Genomic DNA, 20394 nt, shown 5'->3' on the forward strand with positions numbered 1-20394 from the left:
CCGTGATTTTGCCAAAAAAAAAAATTTGTGAGTAAGCACTCTCTGAGCGAGACTACTTTGGAGCTCGAGAATGATATGATGGTTACATACCTTCAAAGTTTGAAGCTCCAAGTAAGTTAATTTCGAGGACAAAATTTCTTTTAAGGGGGGAAGAATGTGAGAGCCCAGTTCATTAACCGGCCCGCATACAGCTAGACCAGTGGGCCAGGCCTATTGGCCGTTGCGGCCTCTAACTCTTCGGGGGCTATAAAAGCTTCGAACGTCCTTCCTCAGCGATAGGGTTTTCTGAACCCACGTTGATGCCGCCGGAGAGGGGCGTCGCAGTTCATCCCCGAAGCCAGGTAAGCCCCTAACCACCTGTTTTCTTTCCTGCATTTCCTTCTCCCGATCCACATGGGAGGATAGATCAATTACAAAAAAAAAAAAAAACAAAGAAAAGAAAAGAAAAGAAGAAGAAGAAGAAGAAGAAGAAGAAGAAGAAGAGGAAGGGAAGGGGAAGGGCTTTACCTGTGGTCTTCGACGGCGGATCCATCGCGGGAAGCGGCCGCAGGCTCAGCCACAGCCGTCCTGCGGGCGCTGCTGGCCGGTCGCGGGCGTCATCGGCCTCGGCCGATCACCTCCCAAGCGATCCGGCATGGAGGTCTTCCCCCTTTGCTTCGCGGAAAAAGAGGGAAGATCTAATGAATCGTGAAAGGAAAAGAAGAGAAGAAGAAAAAGAGAAGAAGGAGAAGGCCAACTGCCGCGGCTTTTCTTCTTCTCCCGTGCGCGTCTCCTCCGCGGGAAAAAGGAGAGGGTCGATCGCCATGGACGCCGCCGGCCATGGTTCAGCTCCTGCAGACCTCGCCCTCGTCCCTTCGTGGGAGAAGAATGGAGAAGAGAGGAAGGAGGAGTCGGGAGAAGAGAAGAGGAGGAGAAAAAAAAAAAAAAGAAGAAAGCAAGGGAGAAGCTTCGGGAAGAAACAGGAAGAGAAGAAAAGAAAAGGAAAGAAAAAGAAAAAGAAGGAAAAAGGAAAGAAAAAGAAAAGAAAAAAAAAAGAAAGGAAAGAAAAAAAAAAGAAAAGAAAAGAAATAAAATAATAATAATAATAAATAAATAAATATAATAAAATAAAATAAAATAAATAGTAAAGTTGAGAATAGCAAATAATTGATTTTATATGATATTAATAGGTACAGTGGAGTTGCCCAACTGTACTTAGGGATTCGTGAGCGAATCAATGTAAGTAACCTTAGCACTGATCTTAAAGTTTTTAAATTACTGTTTATTCATTATTATGAAAATGTATTGCTTATGATATATTTTCCTCAAAATTAGGATCAAGTATATGATTGCATGTGATACATGAATTTGATTAAAGAGCATCCTTCATGAATATTTGATGATGTATGAGTTATGAAATTATGATTATGTTAGACTGCATGAAAAATGATATTTGAGGCATGTTTATGCATTTTAAATTATATAATGCCATTTATCATTTTCCAACCTATTTATGATGATTATGATTTATGAAAGAAAAAGAATATGATTTATGAACTCTCAGGTAGCTATGACCACCTCTAGAAATAGAGGCCAGTCGACACCCTGGAGCTAGCATCCAAAGAATAACAGGCCCTCTGCCAACGGGTTAAAGTTGGTAACGAATAACAGAATTAGTCGACTAAGATTAACAGGCCCTGTCACGGGATTATAGTGACCATAGCAGCACATCCGTCTGAGAGTATGTTTTATAAAGTATGGATAAATGGCAATATTTCTATATGACTTGCATTATCATGGTTATGAACTTTCATGGATGGATCATGCATTGCTTTATGACCTGATTTGTGTATATCATCTATAAAATGTTTTATTTTACTACAACTGTTATTTTTTTTTTTATCACTGCATTGGCATAATTGTACTTGATCCAATAAGATAGTACATGGTTACTTACTGAGCTGTGTAGCTCATATCTTTTCATCTATTTTTTTTCTACAGATGAATAAGACTACTAGGAGCAGGGAGCTTGGTGTTATTCAGGGTTGGGGTAATTGAAAATATTATGTAATAATTAAATTTTAGAAGCTCTGTACTGTTCCAACTTCATGAACAATGTTATGACATTAGTAAATGAAACTATTTATTTCATTACGAAATTTTAAGTGGCTTCGTGTTATTGTGTGCATAAGATTGCAATAGCACGGCCGTGTCATGATCCGGATTTGGGGCGTGACAATATCTTTGCCCAATGCCAGTTTTCGAGAACAATTTGGAATGTCATCGGTCAGAATTTGTATGTATTACAACCTCCAAACAGGTTTATTGGTCTCTGTTTACCTTGGAAAGCAAAATTCTTTGGGAAGGACCTTCAGAAATTTGTTTTCATATTGATTGTTGCAATCTCTTCAGAATCTTCTTACACAAAAACTCCTCTATTGCATCCGCAATGTGGGAAGACAGTAGCCTTTTCAATGATTGGTGTTTGCTCTACCAAAACAAAGATCTATCTGCCTTTGCTAAAATCTTGTCCAAGTTAAAGGATGTCCCAAGAGAATTGTCAAATAAATGAACGATGGAAGTATATTAATGATTCTGGAGAATCAGTCTAAAGCAAAGAAAGAGGGACTATGTCCTCGATCTTCGCTTTCGGTTTTCTTCTCTACTTCTGATTTCTGGGGAAAGTTATTGTTGAGACTAATTTGATTTCCGCCATTTGGACCGCCATAATCTCTCCTCAATTGGCTGCTAGAACTGTAGAGCTGAAATTTGCATTGTCTGCAATCTATAAGCCAATCCATTTTGCCTAAGTTTGATAGCCGATCCTAAATGTACATGTAGCGGACATAAGGGCAAGGATCGAAATCTATATCTCCTATGATCCTGAATGGACAAAATAAACCATATGAAGCGGCTAAAGATGAAGCAAAAGCAAACCAGTTAGCACTTGGCAGTTCTGGTGGTCAAAATCTTTAGAAAAGGACTAGTATTATAGCTGTCATATGCTTAGTTGCCCCCATTTAGCCACAAATTAGGTTGTCACTGGCTTTACGTTTGCCTTTAAGCTCTCGACTCCGCCTCGCCAAATTCTTGATCTCCTGACAGTCTCCAGCTTTTTTATGGCCTTGAAATTAGGTGAAAATCAAACTAATTCCATTTTATAAACGGTAAAGAAATATGGACCAGGACCAAGGAAACAATCTAGCCTCAAGATCAAGCACAATCTGGTTTCCCAAGTTGGCATGATCATATTTGGATTTCTTGTGCGATAATAATAAAGAAAGCATGAAACCAGGTGCTTGGTTATAATTGCAAGAACACTTTATTTCTGTTATCTGCATGCAACATAAGAAAAGTATGACAGGGATGTTCAGCAGAAATTTTTGGTATCATATTAACCCATAACCATGATAAAAATACACTTTGGAGAAAATACTAGGATTTTTTTTTGTAATTAAAGAATACCAGGGAAATATGCCAATAAATCTGGATAATTCATTAAGGTGACAAATAAAATCGGCCAGTGGGCAGAGTTGCTAAATAGCCTGAAAACTGCAATATACACAGAATTACATCATATTTCATATGAAATTCTAGACCAGGAACACCAGTATTTGTTTGATAAGCTTAATGAAACAAAGATGCTAACACACATGTAATCAGAAAAGCATAAGAAGAAAAAAGCAGAGAATGATTCAGGATGACTGCAGTCCTGAACGATTCATTGCTCTTGGGGTTATGTATGCATGCATAGGATGAAGTTTGTGGGTGGTGAGCTGAACAGTGTCTATGTTATCTTCCTCTCCTTCTTTCAGTCTCCACTCGAACTCTTGTATGAATCTACCAATGGCTGTACAAGAAACTAGCATTGCCTGCAAAGATCCAGCACATGCTCTTTTTCCTGCTCCAAAAGCCATCGTCTTGTGCAGGTCCATTGGTTCAAAATTGCCCCCTAGAAATCTCTCGGGCTTCCATTCTTTAGGTTCATCCCAGTCCTTTCTGTTCATATTACATGCATAAAGATTGATGGCAATCTGCAAAAATTTGCAAGCGTCATGACTCATGAGACAACCCATGTAACACTACAAAATCAACAAGCAGATTTGTAAAAGCTCTGCGTTGCTTAGAACTCTCACCTGTGTCCCAGCCGGAACGTCATAGCCACCTAGTTGGGTGTCTTCATGGGCATATCTAAGAGGAACAACAGGAACAGGAGAATACCTCCTCGTAGTTTCATGGAAAACAGCATTCAAGTATGGTAGCTGCGGCAGGTGTTCCTCGGTAACCATCTTGGAACCACATACTTCTTGGATTTCACGATAAAGGCGATCCTGAAGATGAAGGAGATAAACAAGGCAGAGATAACACAACAGGAAAAGCTAACAAGATGTGCTTTGCCAGTTACCTGACACTTCGGATTCCTAGCAAGTTCGTAGATAGCCCATTCTGTTGTGACCAAAGTTGTGTCAGAGGCCTCAATTATTGCTTCCCAAATCAAGGTGGCGACTTGCTCCTCTGTCAGTGTGTTTTCAGAGAGTAGAAAGTCCAGATAGCAGTTTATTGCCTGTATATTGATGACAATTACATTCACGTTTGACGTTCTGAAACTGGAGTGTAATTGCGAAAAAATATGAGAACTTGCAAGAAGAGAGGCATGGAGGGATGAAGAAGACCTCTCCAAGTGCAATGCGTTTCTTCTGTTCATTGATCAGGGCCCTTGTCACTGCTCTCTTGCGAGTGACCATTCTCTGAATCTTCATTTCCATGTTCCTATTAGGAACCCACCTTAGATACGGGAAGAAATCCCTCCAGTCTACCTCTATTGCACCCATCATCGGATCGGTGACTAAGGCATCAAAAATTTCTTTTTTCGACATCTCCCGCCCCAGCTCCTCCACATAAATAGATTCTAGATCCTTGCCAAGAGCCTGCAAGGTATTCAGGTGTTTCAAAAGTTTTCAGTGCGATTCTAAGCTCTAAATAACGTAGCCTGTTCTCATAGCGCCATAAGTACATCCCCAGACAAAAGACGTACGTTATGGGTCGTACTCCATGGCGAGACTTACTTGTTTCAAGGCTAAGCGGAAAAGCTCAATCTTAAACGGCTCCCTGAGCTCCACTGCACTTTGAGGATTGTCCTTTATCTCCAAATGCAGCATATTTACGATGTTATTTATCATGGTCTCCCTGAGGCCACGATATCGCTTCTGATGTTGGATAGCACAGAACATCATTTTAGCTTATAGAAGTTTTGTGAAACAAAGAAAAAATCATCCTACATGTGCTTTATATGCATCTATGGTCAAAGGAACATCTCTTATATTGGCATATTGCAAACCTGAGCATTTGTTCCCAAGACGCTGGCGAGGATATAGCGCTTCGTCATCTTATGGAACTCGCCATAGTCACTTGTGGCAACCATAGATTTGTTGGAAGTGAGCAATGTCAGCGCATTTGAAAGCTTTCGAGTCGAGATAGAGTTGAATCTAATCACCATTGCCTGAAAAAAAGGAAACAATGTCATGCCTCGCCAGCAGAGCAAATCGACGTCATTAGTGATAAACATTTCGGCAAACCAATAATCTTATTTGCAGCAGAAGCACTTCGAATGGGAAAGCGTTCGTTCCATTGTTATCTTTAATCCATAGCTTGGATAGATTAAAGATGCGTCCGGTTCATCTAAAGTTGTAATAAGGCATGACCTTATCCAAAAAGATTAGCCAGGAGGTTATCCAATGAATAACCGATGTGGGACTAAGCACACGTCCGCACAAATCTTTACATACTACTTCCATTTAAGCTCTGACGTCCTCTTGATGCTAAAGGTTCAAACGACATGGGACTAAACACACATCTGCACGGGTCCTCATATACTCATTCCGTTTAAGCTCTGAAGTCCTCGCCAGGCTAAGGGTTCATATTCATTCAAATCTAATCACAAACACAACGATCGACCCGTAGTCAACCCCACTGAATCCGTGGTGCAGTATCCCCTAATTTACACAGATTATGGGCTAGATTCGCTCGAATACCATTTGTAACAACTCAGAACCTTATCTAAAAAAACTAGTCAGAAAATATTATTTGAATTCTTTAATCTTATATAAGTATCCAAAATCTACCCAGCGCATAACTGATTGTATAAATATCCAAGATCTATCTAGTAAATAACTGATATGGGACTAAACACACGTTCGTACGGATTTTCACAAAATTTTTTCTCTAATTGCCTACTATTTAACAGGTATCTACTACATATTCGGTTCTGTTGAAACCTAAATTCTCTCGTTGAACGAAATTTGCATGCCAAAAGCCAGCCACAATAGCAGACAATTCCGTGGAGATCGTAGACGGAAAATAGAAGGGGAGCGCCGGCATACCTCTTTGGCAACTTCGGCTGAGTTGAGGACCACCACGGTAGAGGCTCCTGTTCTGATGGAGTAGATAGGCCCATAAGTTTCGGCCCATTTCGCAAAGGTCTGGTGCGGCTTCTTCTCCCTGAGCTGATGCAGATTCCCAATCAAAGGTAGCCCAGGGACAGCTGCGCCAACAAAAATGCCCCAATTCAGAAACCACTCGGGAAAAACTAAACAAAACAAAACCAAACCAAACCTGACAAAGGCACAGAAATTAACGCCATATCCTCACAATTCTTTCATGAACAAGATTTTAATTTCTCAATTACAGCATACTCTGTTGCTCTTTTTTTCCTTTTCCCTCCTGATTTCCTCCCTTTGCTTCACAGGTTTTCATACAGATCTTATAAAATATGAAAGTAATTCGTACCGCACTATTTCAATCGAATACCGCCGGCAGACCTGGATAATTATTATCATCTAACTGGCATATCGGTCCTTTGCACATCTCCATATGTATGTGCTTTAGCCCTGACTGTTTAATTTATTTTTTTTATAGAATAGAAAGAAAAACAGATTCATATTGTTTATTGCTTGTTTGGATTGAAGTACGTGCATGATGCTTCTGACCTAACCCCTCTCGCTTTTACTAAAGATGTTGTTCTATTCTATTGATTATATAAGGTTCCATTCTTCAGTTCAGAAAACCGCGATTTTGATAGTATTATGGGATAAAAGAAAATTAATGAGAAAAGGATGCGAAAGTAAATAACGTAAGCACAAAAATAATTCTTTAAATAAAGAATGAATGGAAAGAAGCCTTCAATAAAGGACATCATTTTTCGACAATCAGAAAGATCTTTTTCGAGTTTGAATTTATTCATTTAAAATTTAGGCTCTTCTATCTTTTACTCTTTTTTTTCTATTTATTTATTTTTTTTGGCTTTATTCTTTATTTCATTTCCATTTTTTTCCTTCTTTTTTTTTTTATTTCTTTCCATCATTCCTTAAGTTCTATAGATTTGTTAATCCTATAAAACCCGACCCATTTTTCATCGAGCAAGATACGAAATCAATTAGATTGATTTTTCGATAAAAAAAAATACCATGTAAAATATTCGGTTTTTTTTTTTCAGACAGTTTCTATGGAGCGTAAGCCTTCCAAAAGATAACGGAAGCAAAGATTTTTTCGGATCAGACGGAGATTGCCCTCATTCTTCAGTTCCCAATAAGCCTCTTAGAAGATCAGTTAGCTTCCTTTTATGTGAACGCATTATGCAAACTTCTGTTTATTTTACATTAGAAAACTCAATTACCACAAAAACCTGTTGATTAGACCGGCATCCAAGTCAACTAATAACAGCAAATCACTGAAAATATCAAAGAAAAACCCATTTGTGAAAATTAACCAAAGAATCATGGAATGGGAAATATGGCAACGTAGAAGAACAGGACATAGGGCGAAGACCAGGGTACCTGGGGGACGCTTCAAGCTTCGTCTCCCACCGATAAGAAGCTTTCCGACGACGATGGCCACAGTGAGGAGGCCGAGAGGGAGGGACGTAAGAACCCCAGCGGAAGTGTTCCGCAGAGACACCAGAACGGCATCCATTAGTCGAGTGGCCTCTGCTCTCACTCCGCGGATGGTGGTTTCTTATAGCAGGCCATATAGAAAGGATAAGGGAAATATGGCGACAACTCAGCTTACGGATTTTCTCACAAACTTACCGTCTGTGGCGTATCTGGTGGGTCCCTGTGATATCTGATGCCGACATAGCAACGTGGCAGTCCGACTGTGCAGTCAGTGTAAGGGTGGGGCAGTAGGAAGGAACGGGATAGACAAAAGCGAATAATTGACATCCCAACAAAGTATTTGAGAGGATGATGCCTCCACCTACTTTTTGCGGTCCATATGTGTAGCACTCACCACGGCAGGAGCGTGGCATGGGCACTGCCGCCCGGGTGAGCCGGTATTTAGGCCCATCTGGCAAATTTTTAGTGACCAAAAAATATTTTCTGATTTTTTAAAATTATTTTTTAAAAAAATAATAATATTTAATAAAAAATTGAAAAGCTATTTTAATTTTACTAAAAAGCTAAAATGCTTTTTGAGAAAAGCTCCAAAGTAGAGTTTCTTTTTAAAAAAATACTTTTAAGATATGTCGGAAAGCTTTTTTGATTTATAAATTTTTTTTGGACCAAAATACTCATGATAAAATGTTATAGTTACCGAAAATATTTCTTTTATATTACAGAAATTTGTAGGAGTCCTCGCAAAGAAAAACAAAGAACCCTAATCGGCTTTGGCTTTTTCGTGATCAAGATATTTTTTTATCTATTTATTTATCCATTGTTTTGATTTTTATTTGTAGAAAAATATTTTTTTAATTTTATTCTCTTTTTTTTAAAAATAATCCGTGATGAAGCCTCGTCATCCTTCTTATCCTTCATCGAACTCTCATTCTTTTTTTTAAAAAAAAACTCTCTCATTTTTTTTCTCTTTCTCATCATCCTCCATCTCCCTCTCTATGCCCCCTTCTCTCTATCTCTATCTCTATCTGTGATATCTTATGCCGACGTAGCAAGGAGGCAGTCCGACTGTGCAGTTCAGCATTAGGGGGGTGAGTAGGAAGAACGGGACAAAAGCGGATAATTGACATCCTAACAAAGTTCCTGAGAGGACGATGCCTCTGCCTACTTTTTGCAGTCCATACGTGGAGCACTCACCGCGGCAGGAGTGTGGCATGGGCACTGCCGCCCGGGTGAGCCGGTATTTAGGCCCATCTGGCAAATTTTTAGTGACCAAAAAAATATTTTCTGATTTTTTAAAATTATTTTTTTAAAACATAATAATATTTAATAAAAAATTGAAAAGCTGTTTTAATTCTACTAGAAAGCTAAAATGCTTTTTGAGAAAAGCTCCAAAATAGAGTTTCTTTTAAAAAATTACTTTTAAGATATGTCGGAAAGCTTTTTTAATTTATAAATTTTTTTTTGGACCAAAATACTCATGATAAAATGTTATAGTTACAGAAAATATTTCTTTTATATTACAGAAATTTGTAGGAGTCCTGGCAAGAAAAACAAAGAATCCTAATCGGCTTTGGCTTTTTCGTGATCAAGATATTTTTTTATCTATTTATTTATCCATTGTTTTGATTTTTATTTGGAGAAAAATATTTTTTTAGTTTTATTCTCTATTTTTTTAAAAATAATCCGTGATGAAGCCTCGTCATCCTTCTTCTCCTTCATCGAACTCTCATTCTTTTTTTTAAAAAAACTCTCTCCTTATTTTTTTTCTCTTTCTCATCATCCTCCGTCTCCCTCTCTATCCCCCCTTCTCTCTATCTCTATCTCTATCTGTGATATCTCATGCTGACGTAGCAAGGAGGCAGTCCGACTGTGCAGTTCAGCATTAGGGGGGTGAGTAGGAAGAACGGGACAAAAGCGGATAATTGACATCCTAACAAAGTTCTTGGGAGGACGATGCCTCCGCCTACTTTTTGCGGTCCATACGTGGAGCACTCACCGCGGCAAGAGCGTGGCATGGGCATTGCCGCCTGGGTGAGCCGGTATTTAGGCCCATCTAGCAAATTTTTATTGACCAAAAAATATTTTTTGATCCTCTAAAATTATTTTTAAATAAAATAAAAAATATTTAATAAAAAAATTGAAAAGCTATTTTAATTTTGCTAGAAAGGTAAAATATTTTTTGAGAGAAGCTCCAAAATTGAGCTTCTTTGAAAAAATACTTTTAATATATACAAGAAAGTTGTTTTGATTTATAAATTTTTTTTTGGACCAAACTACTCATGATAAAATATTATAGTTACAGAAAATATTTGTTTTATATTATAGAAATTTGCAGGAGTCCCAGCAAAGAAAAACAAAGAACCCTAATCGGCCTTAGCTTTTTCGTGATCAAGATATTTTTTTCTCTATTTATTTATCCATCATTTTGATTTTTATTTGGAGAAATTTTTTTTTTAAGTTTTATTTTCTGTTTTTTTAAAAATAATCTGTGATGAAGCCTCATCATCCTTCTTCTTCTTCATTGAACTCTCGTTCTTTTTTTTAAAAGCTATCTCCTTTTTTTTTTCTCTCTTTCTCATCATCCTCCATCTCTCTCTCTATCCCCCCTCTCTTTCTATCTCTATCTCTATCCGTGATATCTTATGCCAGACGTAGCAATGAGGCAGTCCGACTGTGTAATTCAGCATTAGGGAGGAGAGTAGGAAGAACGGGACAAAAGGGGATAATTGACATCCTAACAAAGTTCTTGGGAGGATGATGCATGTGCCTACTTTTTGCCTTCTATATGAAGAGCACTCACCGCGGCAGGAATGTGGCATGGGCACTGCCGCCCAGGTAAGCCTAGCGTGCTTCCATTTTGATTTAGGCCCATCTAGCAAATTTTTATTGACCAAAAAATATTTTCTGATCCTCTAAAATTATTTTTAAATAAAATAAAAAAATTTAGTAAAAATTGAAAAGCTGTTTTTACTTTGCTAGGAAGCTAAATTTTTTTTGGAAAAAACTCCAAAATGAAGTTTCTTTAAAAAAATTACTTTTAACATACACCCAAAAAACTATTTTGATTCATATTTTTTATCAAAATATATATGATAAAATATTATAATTACAGAAAATATCTCTTTTATATTTTGAAAATTTGAAGGAGTCCCAACAAAAAAAAAAATAAAGAACCCAAATCGGTCTTGACTTTTTTATGATCAAAATATATTTTTTTTCTATTTATTTATTTATCATTGTAATTTTATTTGAAAAAAAATATTTTTTAATTTTTTTAAAAAATAATCCGTGATGAAGCTTCGTCATCGTCCGTCTCTCCCATCGATCTCTCGTTCTCTCTTTCTAAAGCTCTCTCCTCATCTTATTTTTTTCCTCTTCCTCGTCATCCTCCTTCTCCTCCATCTCCCGCATATGGGAGGAACGGGACAAAAGTGAATAATTTGCATCCCAACAAAGTACGTGAGAGGATGATGCCTGTGCTTACTTTTTGCAGGCGCGGCATGGGCGCTGCCGCCCGGGTGAGCCGGGCGTGGTTGCTATATCCTTTAATTTAGTGGCTGGTCCCAAAAAGAAAGATCTAATGGTTGCTGCTATTTGTCAAGGGGAGATGGAAGCAAGTGTCAGCTTTGGAAGAAAGATGAATAATTAGTTGTAAATCAACTTCCTTCGTATCATATGAATAATATGACATGATCCAATAAATTCAATGAAGTAGTTGGACTCTATCTATTTTATGAGCTGCCACAATTTGATAGGGCAAACAATGACTTTGTATTTTGGTACAGCAAGATAGTTAATTTGAATATTTATAAAGAAAAATATTATATTTATAAAAATAATAATTTATAATTTATTAATCCTCACGTACACAAAACAAAAGCATCTTTAGTCACCTAGGCCAAATGTTTGAGCGTGCCCAACCCAAGATGCAAATTTGGAATATTTGCTTGTTAGATATATTTAAGGTAATTTATATTTTAATAGCAACTTAATTTATCTGTGCGTACGAATAAAATGTTTGCGAGAAAATTTGTGAAAAGTAAAACACAAGGGTGTACAAAATCAAATCAAAAGCTAAATATTACATAGTTTGCCAAAGTAAATTGATGATACCGCCGGTCATACTATGTGATATGGAAATGATGCCTACCATAAGGCACTCTATATAAAGAAGAAGCTACGATGACCCTAGATGACAAGAAAAAAATCTATCGATGCATGTGATATTACGCATGCTACCCCTTCTTCTTTCAAGGGCACTACAATTGCCCAACCTATCATTGCCATGAGGTCACCACTAAGCAACCAAGTATTACATCATAATTTTGAGCGATGCGAGTCCTCACGAGTCATGCCACGCGACATGTACACTATGATCTTGCTATACTTGTAGAGATATAGGACAATATATTTTTCGAGTGTCCTTGCCAATGCCTTATTACTAAAGTCTACCTTGCTGATATAGATGATGAGCTGGATGATGAGCCTATCATCAAGCTTGAAGCAAGTTAAGGCTAAAGCCTTATCCTTCGATCTCTATAATATATGCACCTAAAGCTGAAGAAGAGAATTGGCTTTGAACCAATATCTTTTGCACCCACATTGTTGGCGAATGTGTCTGCAACGTTAACATTAATAGTGGATCATACGAAAATATTGCATTTCAAGAAGTTGTCGATAAGTTCAATCTAGAAGCGAAGAAGAATTTCTGGTCATACAAAATTGCTTAGCTCAAAAAAAGGCAATGAAGTAACCAAGTCTGAACATTGAAATTTTTCTATTTGTGATATTTATATTAACAACCTTCTGTACGATGTAACACCAATGAATCCTTGCAATACATTACTCCGTCACCCTTGGCAATATGACCAAGGGGTAACTCATGATGAAAGATGTAATGCTTACTCCTTTCACAAAGATAGTGTGAAGACTTTGCCCAAATCCATGAGGGAGGAAAGTCTAATAAAGAAGGAGGATATGAGTCTCCTTGTTGTCAAAAGCTTCCTTTTAAATAGAAATGGCAATATGTAAGTATAATGTGGATCCTAATTCTGGATAGTTAATAAAAAACTAGTGAGATCTTCGAAAATCGAGAGACATCTATATATATATATAATATTTATGTTGGAGCTTGTGTGAGGTTGGGATACCAAATATCTCAGCCCGAATCTAACCTTGAATTTTAGCCCGGTCGGGATTGGGTTGGGATTTTCAGCCCAAACCCAACCCGACCTTGCCTAAACCAAAACAAGGCCGGCCCAGTTTCAGGTTGGGCTATGGGGACGACCCTCCAATGTTCAACACTAGAGCAAAAGAAAACAATTCAGCATCATATGCATCAATCTTAAACAATAGAGTGCATAAATTGACTGCTTCGTGAATACAATGAATCAAAAGAATAGTTCACCTGCTTTTCAAACTTTTTAATCAATGGCTTTTCATAAGTAAATTAATTATAATTGTCATGCTAACTTTAACAAAACGGCCAACCAACACATGCTGTAAAATGCTATTTTTATTTCTTCGTTCACGACATCATTTAAAGCCAAAGCAATTGTTAATGTTGCTGAAGAAATATTTTACATGCACCAACCCCCAAAAAAATTGCAGTTTAAACATGATGAGTCTTTGCTCTTCGTCAAACAATTGATTGCTTCTTGAAACTAACTATACAAGATCATATGCTCCCTAAGTTAATTGCTACTCTTTTGATCCCGGCCATACACTAAATTACTAATACGAAAATTAGCTAAAGAGTGCGTTGACACTGGTCCCACGGTAACTACATCTCATAAAATTCCAATATCTATTTCATTGCCCCGACGGGGTCAGCTTGTTCTCGCCAACACCATTAGGGGCATCTGCAATGAAGAAAATCATTAAAGAAAAACATTTTATATGCATCAAACTTGAACTTCATATAGTTTAAAATCAATCACTCCTATACTCTTAGGCAACCAATTGGCTGCCACTTGCACTTATCCACGTAACAACACAAAATAAATTTCTCAAATTAATTAATCCTTAATCTATTAATTCGACTTTCATATCATAACATACCAATTTTATTGGGACGGGATTGTAAGTTTCGAGCAAAATAAGGATGCACCTTTCTTCATGCAAATCTACTATCAGATCACCTACTCACAAATCTTGAAGCACTTCGAACTCTATCATTCATCTACTTGCACATATCTTAAAGCAACCAGCCAACCAATGAATGATCCAACGATAGAATTGGGAGAAGGAAGGTGTATCCTTCCTTCGCGTGAAGGATACAACTCCGACCCATTTTTTTCATTACTCTGGTGCGTGGTTTCTTTGTTGCTCTTGACATTCAGGATCCTTGCTATTAATTGGCAATGCCACTAAGAACAACCTTCTAAAGGCAACCACGTCAATTCAAAGCCATTATAATAGCAAATAACAACTTACAATGGCAACATATCATGTTAAGAGTATTATTTTAAAAACAATATTACTAAGCATATCATGATGGGCGAGCTAGGTAGGATCGATGTACCTATCTAGAATAATTCAACAAATTGTCTTCTTACCAAAAAAAACTTATAGTTTAGAGGTGTTGGAAAAGAAATATCTTTGAAAGTTTGGTAATTGTACCAGGGCAAAAAAATGGCTACCCTTACACTGTTATCCCCCTACATAAGTGCTTGTACATGAATAATTGGATTTACAGTGCTTTGAGATCTATACAGTAGGTAATTCAATGATGGATTCATGCGAAAGAAGGGTTATACAACCCTGACCCCTTCGACTAAGTGGCACTAGTGGTTATTATGGGTTATGCATGCATCCGCACAACACTTGCAAGGTTTATAGACTTCGAGTGCATGCAACAAAAATGGGATAAAGAGGGGACAACAATACCCGAAAATATGGAATAGTGACATGATACAAGTTGGGCGAATTGGTCTAGATTAAGAGCCAAGCTCTTACATCAAAGCGCCAACCTACACCTAAATCAATCAATGATGTAATTACATTTAACTCCAATCAAACCTGACCTAATTCCAAAATTTTCTGTTTAAAGAAATTTCAGATTGGGTTATGCTAGGAGAAGCAGGGTTTGGTTGGCTGTAAGTAGGCTTTAGACTCAGTCACTTTACGAACTTTACTATAAAGAATATATATATATATATATATATATTTGGAGCCCTTAGTCAACATAGCTCATTTTTGGGCTTACCAGATCTCCAATCAGAACCGAGGTTGTCTTGATTTAGATTGGGTGGATGTTGATTCAATCAGACTGAAACTATGGGCCGTCCAGGTTATGTTTGGATTAACCAAGGTCAGGTTGCTTCCCTGGATGGTAACCCCCACCCTCTCTCTCTCACTGCCTCCGAGTTTGACCTTTTCTTTTATGGGTACAGTGAGGCGTTAGTCATCTGTGACCTCAAGAAGGAGAAAATGAGAACAATTTTTTTTTTTTTGAGAGGGAGAGAGAATAAAAAATAAAAAAAACTCTATCTCCTGGTTTGACTCTTTTTCAAACCCTTGCGAAAGATGACTTTGAACGACTACTTTTCTCCTTCTGAATGCTTCTGGCTGCCCGATGCTCTCTTATGGTTTATCTGTGGAGTGGGACGTATGAGAGGGAGGAGCAGGGAGAAACCACACCTCCAGAGCTGAGGCTTATATGCCCCCCTGCCCCTCCATCTCACTGATCAATGATCATGGACTTCGTCTTTCTCCTTAGCGCCAAGGCCCGCGGGCGCTTCCTCCAGAGCGCAGCGCGGATACTTGGATGTTCGTATATTTGCCTGTGGAGTCCGCTCCCCCACCAATCCAAGTATGTCACGCTCTCCTCTCCCCTTTCCGCCGTCCTTCTTCCACCATCTCCCCTCTTTCACCACTTAATTCTCGGTGACACTTCCATCAGCCACCTGGCCTCCGTGGATGGATGGCACCAGGAGGACGACGGTAGCCATTGGAGGTCTCCGTCGGGCAGCGTCTCCCTGGAGCTCTTCAAGGCCTACCGGAATTCCCTCTTCAGCATCGACAGCAGGTACTATTTATGCGGTAAAAAGTTCTTGAAATAAAATTATATATATATATATATATATATATATATATATATATATATATATATATATATATATATATATAATATATGTGTGTGTGTTTTGCTCGATGCATAAGTTCTGTTTTGCTGATATGGGTTTGATTTTTTTTTTCTGTTTCAAGTTGTGTCCCTGGATCGGCCTACAAGGGAGGGTTGACATATGTGGAGCTAGGGGAGTCGGAGCTAATGATCTCGGCTTCCATGCAGATCCAGCGGCAGTTCTATCAGGTAAGAGCTGCAGCAAGTGAGGAGAGATGTGGGGTGCTTCCGTTTTCTGTATCATTCGCTTGTCATGGAGATGCTTACTCTGGGTATGTTTCCATTGTATCAGGAAGCTGGAATTAAGGTTCGTACTTAATAGTAGAGTCACAAACCATTCTTGTTATTTATCTTGAAAGTAATTGAAAAGCATATAACCCAACAATGAAATGGACTGTTGTTTCCAAACAGACAGCTGTTTTTATGGGATGCAGAAGCGGGGAGATTGAATTGGGGATGGCGACGTTGAGTAATGTAATAAATTTACTTCACATTTCGCCAAAGATCGATTGTTATATCACCACTTCGATCTCCGCTCTAATACATCCAGTTGTATTTATTCTAAATGGAATGCAGGGGCAGATGTACACGCAAATGAGCATCCAACAAGTGTTCTCCGAGGAATGCATCCAACGTTCCCTTCTAGGGGATCCATTCCCAGCACCCGACCAGGGCGGGCCCTCATCATCATCCTCCTCGTTCCGATCTCTGTCGGTGGGAAGTCCGGAGTACTCCTCCCTCCTACTCACCAAGGCGGGTGCTCATTTCATGCCGCGGGAGGTGGGTGGAGAGCAAGCGTTACTGGTTCCACCACACCAAATGTCCATCATGCAGGGCTACAGCCGCCACCGAAATGTCCAGCTTCCAACTCCTGCAGACGACGATGCAGCGATCACGAGAGCGATGCTTGCCGCTATCTCTTCACCTTCTACTTCTTCTTCTCCTCCACCGTTGTTTAATTACCAGTCTCCGCGCCAGGATCAGGCCCAGCAGAGCCGAAGGAGCCGACCGGTAGGGGCATTTGAGCCCTATAACCCAGCTCTCGCTCCAGATGTCGGACGCAACCCAGCGGTGCATGGACAGAAGATGGTGAAAACGGCGGTTTCAATCCTAAGAAGGATATATCAGATGAGATATGAACGTCGAATGCAGGAGCCACGGACGGCGAGCAACCAGTTGCACCATATGATATCAGAGCGCAGACGCCGAGAGAAGCTTAATGAGAGCTTTCATGCACTCAGAATGTTGCTTCCACCATGTACAAAGGTATGCATATATTTCTAACTAAAACTTCTTTTAACTTAACATGATGTCAAGCAAGTGTATCATATAAAGACAACCTTTGTTCCACGACAAGAATTGTATTCATATATGCACACTATATGCTCATAGCAAAATATGATTGCTTTACCTATCTGTTGACAACCTGATCAGTAGAAGGAAGTTTCATGTAAGACAGTAACTAGGGGATCCATAATTCAGTTTGATATTAGTTTCATGTTTGTTCTGTCTATTTGCGGCAACTTGATCAGGAGGAGAACGTTTTTGTTGAGAAGAAGTATGGAAATTGGCGCCTGTTCTACAGAAGAAATCCTTGACATTGATTTCATTTCATCGACATTGTAGGCTTTTAATATATATTTTGGTGTCACATCTTATACTTGTTATACCTTTCTGTGACAAGTTGATCTGTAGAAAAAATAAGAATACTTGTTGTTAGACAGCAGCAAATTATTGAATGAACAATCTCTTGATATGTTCCTTCTTTTTCTCTCCCAACAGAAGGACAAGGCGTCAGTGCTTTCCAACGCAAGGGAGTTTGTGAATACTTTGAAAGCTCGAATCTCTGAGCTTGAAGAAAGACACCGGATGCTAGAAATGCAACTTCAGCCTGCTGATGAAACTAAAGAAGTTGGTGTTTCAACCGAAACAGTAGAAGTTCAGATTACCAGGGCCTCCGAATCAACGTCGCATGCCCAAAGAATCAACCTTAGAGTTACAGTTAGGGTAGAATGTAATATGATAGATTTAGTTCTCCACATTCTTGAATGCCTGAAAGAGATGGGAGATATCAGCTTGGTATCAGTGGATGCAAGCACGGGTTTACCACAAGCGAATACATTTGCACGCTTAAACTTCACATTACAGGTTCAGGTATGTATAGTTACAAATATCCGTCATTTGATAGCATTGTTTTGGAAGTTACCTTGCCAATATTAATTCTTGTTAATCTTATGCTAAAAAGACTTGATGAACTACCAATTTGATGAGATTTTTTTTCTTTTTCACTTCTAAATATTTTATTTCAAAATTTTGACATATTTACGGGATATTTGGTTTGAATTACAAACTAAAGTAATTCATATTCTTAAGAGTTTATGCTTAATTTTTTTTGTTAATGAGACCTCCAGAAAGAAGGGATATGGAGCAGCAAATAATGTAACGAACTTTGTATTTTTTTTAAGCAGAATAAAATGTACCGAAGCATTACGTTTTTTGGAGAGTGGGATAAAGTTCTTAAACTAATCTTATCTTATGCAAAGCTAAAAACATTGCCCCAAAGTTTTAGGACATGCATTTTTAGGTGGGCCCTCTTCATGAAATCGTTTTCAACTTTTTTCGGAATTTTCTTTCCTTGACCGGATGGCTGTCCATGGCTGGGTCAATAACAAACAACTATACCTTGTATCACAAATTTGACTGTCCCATCAAACAATTTAGCCAGGTTTGAACAGCTCGCCAGTTTCTTCCTACTGTGATGTAACATGTAGTCCCTTCAACTGAATCAATTTTTAATCTACAAGCTAACGTGATCTTTGATCTTTTGATCAGGCTAATGTATTTTGCCGGTTCTATGCTTCCCAACTTCTTAGCCACCTGATTTTTTTTTTTTCTGGCTGTCCAACTAATCAAGCACCACGGAATATTTATTGATAGGTTGACGCCCATTCGTTGCTTGAATTAAGAACAGATGATGACCGGAACAACTCAAGAGTTTTCTGGTCATGCATTCCATGACTAACAACATACTAATACATATTTATTATTAATACATAATGAAACATACTAATAATCAAGTAAGGGTTAGTCTAATCTATATTAAAAAAACAAAAGAAGTAATGCTTTTGTGTACTGCTATTGATGTCACAGGCCAGTGATTGGGTCGAGGAGTTGTTCAAGGAAGCTGTGACCAGGGCGGTTGATGCTGTGGTGGCGCGACCAGCAGCCACGACTCCCTGACCTTCGTTCTCTGGAGGCTGGCCATCAATTTTGACCTATCACTTTACCCAGTCCTATTGCTTGAGCAAAGTTTAAAGCAAATTAAAGGAGCTACATGGAATCCGATTCTATTCAAAGATGGAAGATCTGGACAAAGAAGCCAATAGATTCTCGGACTCCAAAATTTGGATGGAGATGGTTGGTCGCTCTTCTGGCGGCTTGACCACATTAATGAAGAGCCCTTTGAATGGGTCTAAACTTATCAGGGAGCAGTGAAGGATGGAAACCTCTCCTTAGCTATAATTTCCACGTGTTGCCTAAAATTTTGTCCTTTAATTAACAATTAGGTGTACGGGAGTGCTGAGTATAAAAATTTCGATGTAGTTTGGTGACTAAATGTCTGTTGTTTACGTAAAAATGCCTCGAGATGGAGGATTTGACTGAGAAATAGAATATTATACATATATAATTTTTTTTTGGTAATCGCTTTGTTCCTTCAGGCATATAGACTGTTTTAGTGTGAGATTTTGCATGATGATTGGTGATTAAATCTTGTTGTTTAAGAGGCCTTGCGACGGCGAATTTGACTGGCTGGAAGTAATTGTATATGAGGTTACTTTGTCTTTTGGGGCCTCTTTTCATCTGTAGCACATGCTTGGCCACCCACTGCGTCACCTTTCTCTATCCCTAGTCAAACATCATGGTCCCAAGCTTGGCCACTACATAGAAAATACTTAGAAATTACATCCTTGCTGAAGTATGTAAGCGACTGCTGGGGACCCTGTATACAGGTGGCGAAAGAAGAGCCATGGCAAATGAAGAGTTTTGCCAAGATAGAACCTCCCTTTTAATATATATATATATATATACACATACAAACATACACACACACACACATACATACATAGTCGAAAATGAGCATAACTCCTAGTTGCCACCTACCATGTATCCCAGTTAACAAAAATTCCTATATATTGAAGCATTATCCTCAGAGTACATAGATAATTCTAAATCAAACAACTTTAAAGCTTGGAACCACCAATTTTCACGAGAACGTACCACATCAATTTGAGGCCGAGTAAGAACTCTACGTTATGAAATCTAGATTGTCTCTCATACACGCAGGCACGGAGACATACAAGCTGCACGTACGAACACAATTAGCTGTGGAGAACTGCATGG

General features: G+C 38.5%; 2 protein-coding genes and 1 long non-coding RNA gene across 4 annotated transcripts; 2 read left to right on the forward strand and 1 right to left on the reverse strand.

Moving 5' to 3' along the window:
* Positions 1-290: 290 nt before the first annotated feature.
* On the forward strand, positions 291-2033 carry LOC149751582 (uncharacterized). The gene is made up of 3 exons (XR_016398140.1): positions 291-341; positions 1170-1218; positions 1981-2033. It is a non-coding gene; the product is annotated as an uncharacterized LOC149751582 (long non-coding RNA).
* Positions 2034-3454: 1421 nt separating this feature from the next.
* LOC103709580 (ent-kaurene oxidase 2) lies at positions 3455-8031 on the reverse strand. Its single transcript, XM_008795016.6, has 8 exons — positions 7812-8031; positions 6360-6520; positions 5318-5479; positions 5046-5186; positions 4653-4907; positions 4385-4543; positions 4116-4310; positions 3455-4013 (listed from the first exon to the last, which is right to left on the reverse strand). The coding sequence occupies exons 1-8, from the start codon at positions 7945-7947 to the stop codon at positions 3675-3677; spliced, it is 1548 nt and encodes a 515-aa protein (XP_008793238.3). The 5' UTR covers positions 7948-8031; the 3' UTR covers positions 3455-3674.
* Positions 8032-15448: 7417 nt separating this feature from the next.
* Positions 15449-19695, forward strand: LOC103709581 (putative transcription factor bHLH041). Of its 2 annotated transcripts, XM_008795017.6 has the most exons (8): positions 15449-15681; positions 15772-15897; positions 16077-16182; positions 16286-16300; positions 16405-16467; positions 16570-17259; positions 17776-18147; positions 19144-19695. In XM_008795017.6, exons 1-8 carry the CDS (start codon positions 15560-15562, stop codon positions 19231-19233), a joined length of 1584 nt encoding a protein of 527 aa, XP_008793239.5. In that variant the 5' UTR covers positions 15449-15559; the 3' UTR covers positions 19234-19695. The 2 variants fall into 2 exon arrangements, with proteins under 2 accessions (XP_008793239.5, XP_038986346.3); XM_039130418.3 differs by having other exon boundaries at positions 15449-15897.
* The last annotated feature ends 699 nt before the right edge of the window (positions 19696-20394 follow it).

Source organism: Phoenix dactylifera, chromosome 12 (genome assembly GCF_051530095.1).
Source record: "Phoenix dactylifera cultivar Ajwa chromosome 12, Ajwa_hap1_PhDact_Kaust_v1.1, whole genome shotgun sequence".
In the NCBI taxonomy this organism is placed as follows: Eukaryota; Viridiplantae; Streptophyta; class Magnoliopsida; order Arecales; family Arecaceae; genus Phoenix; species Phoenix dactylifera.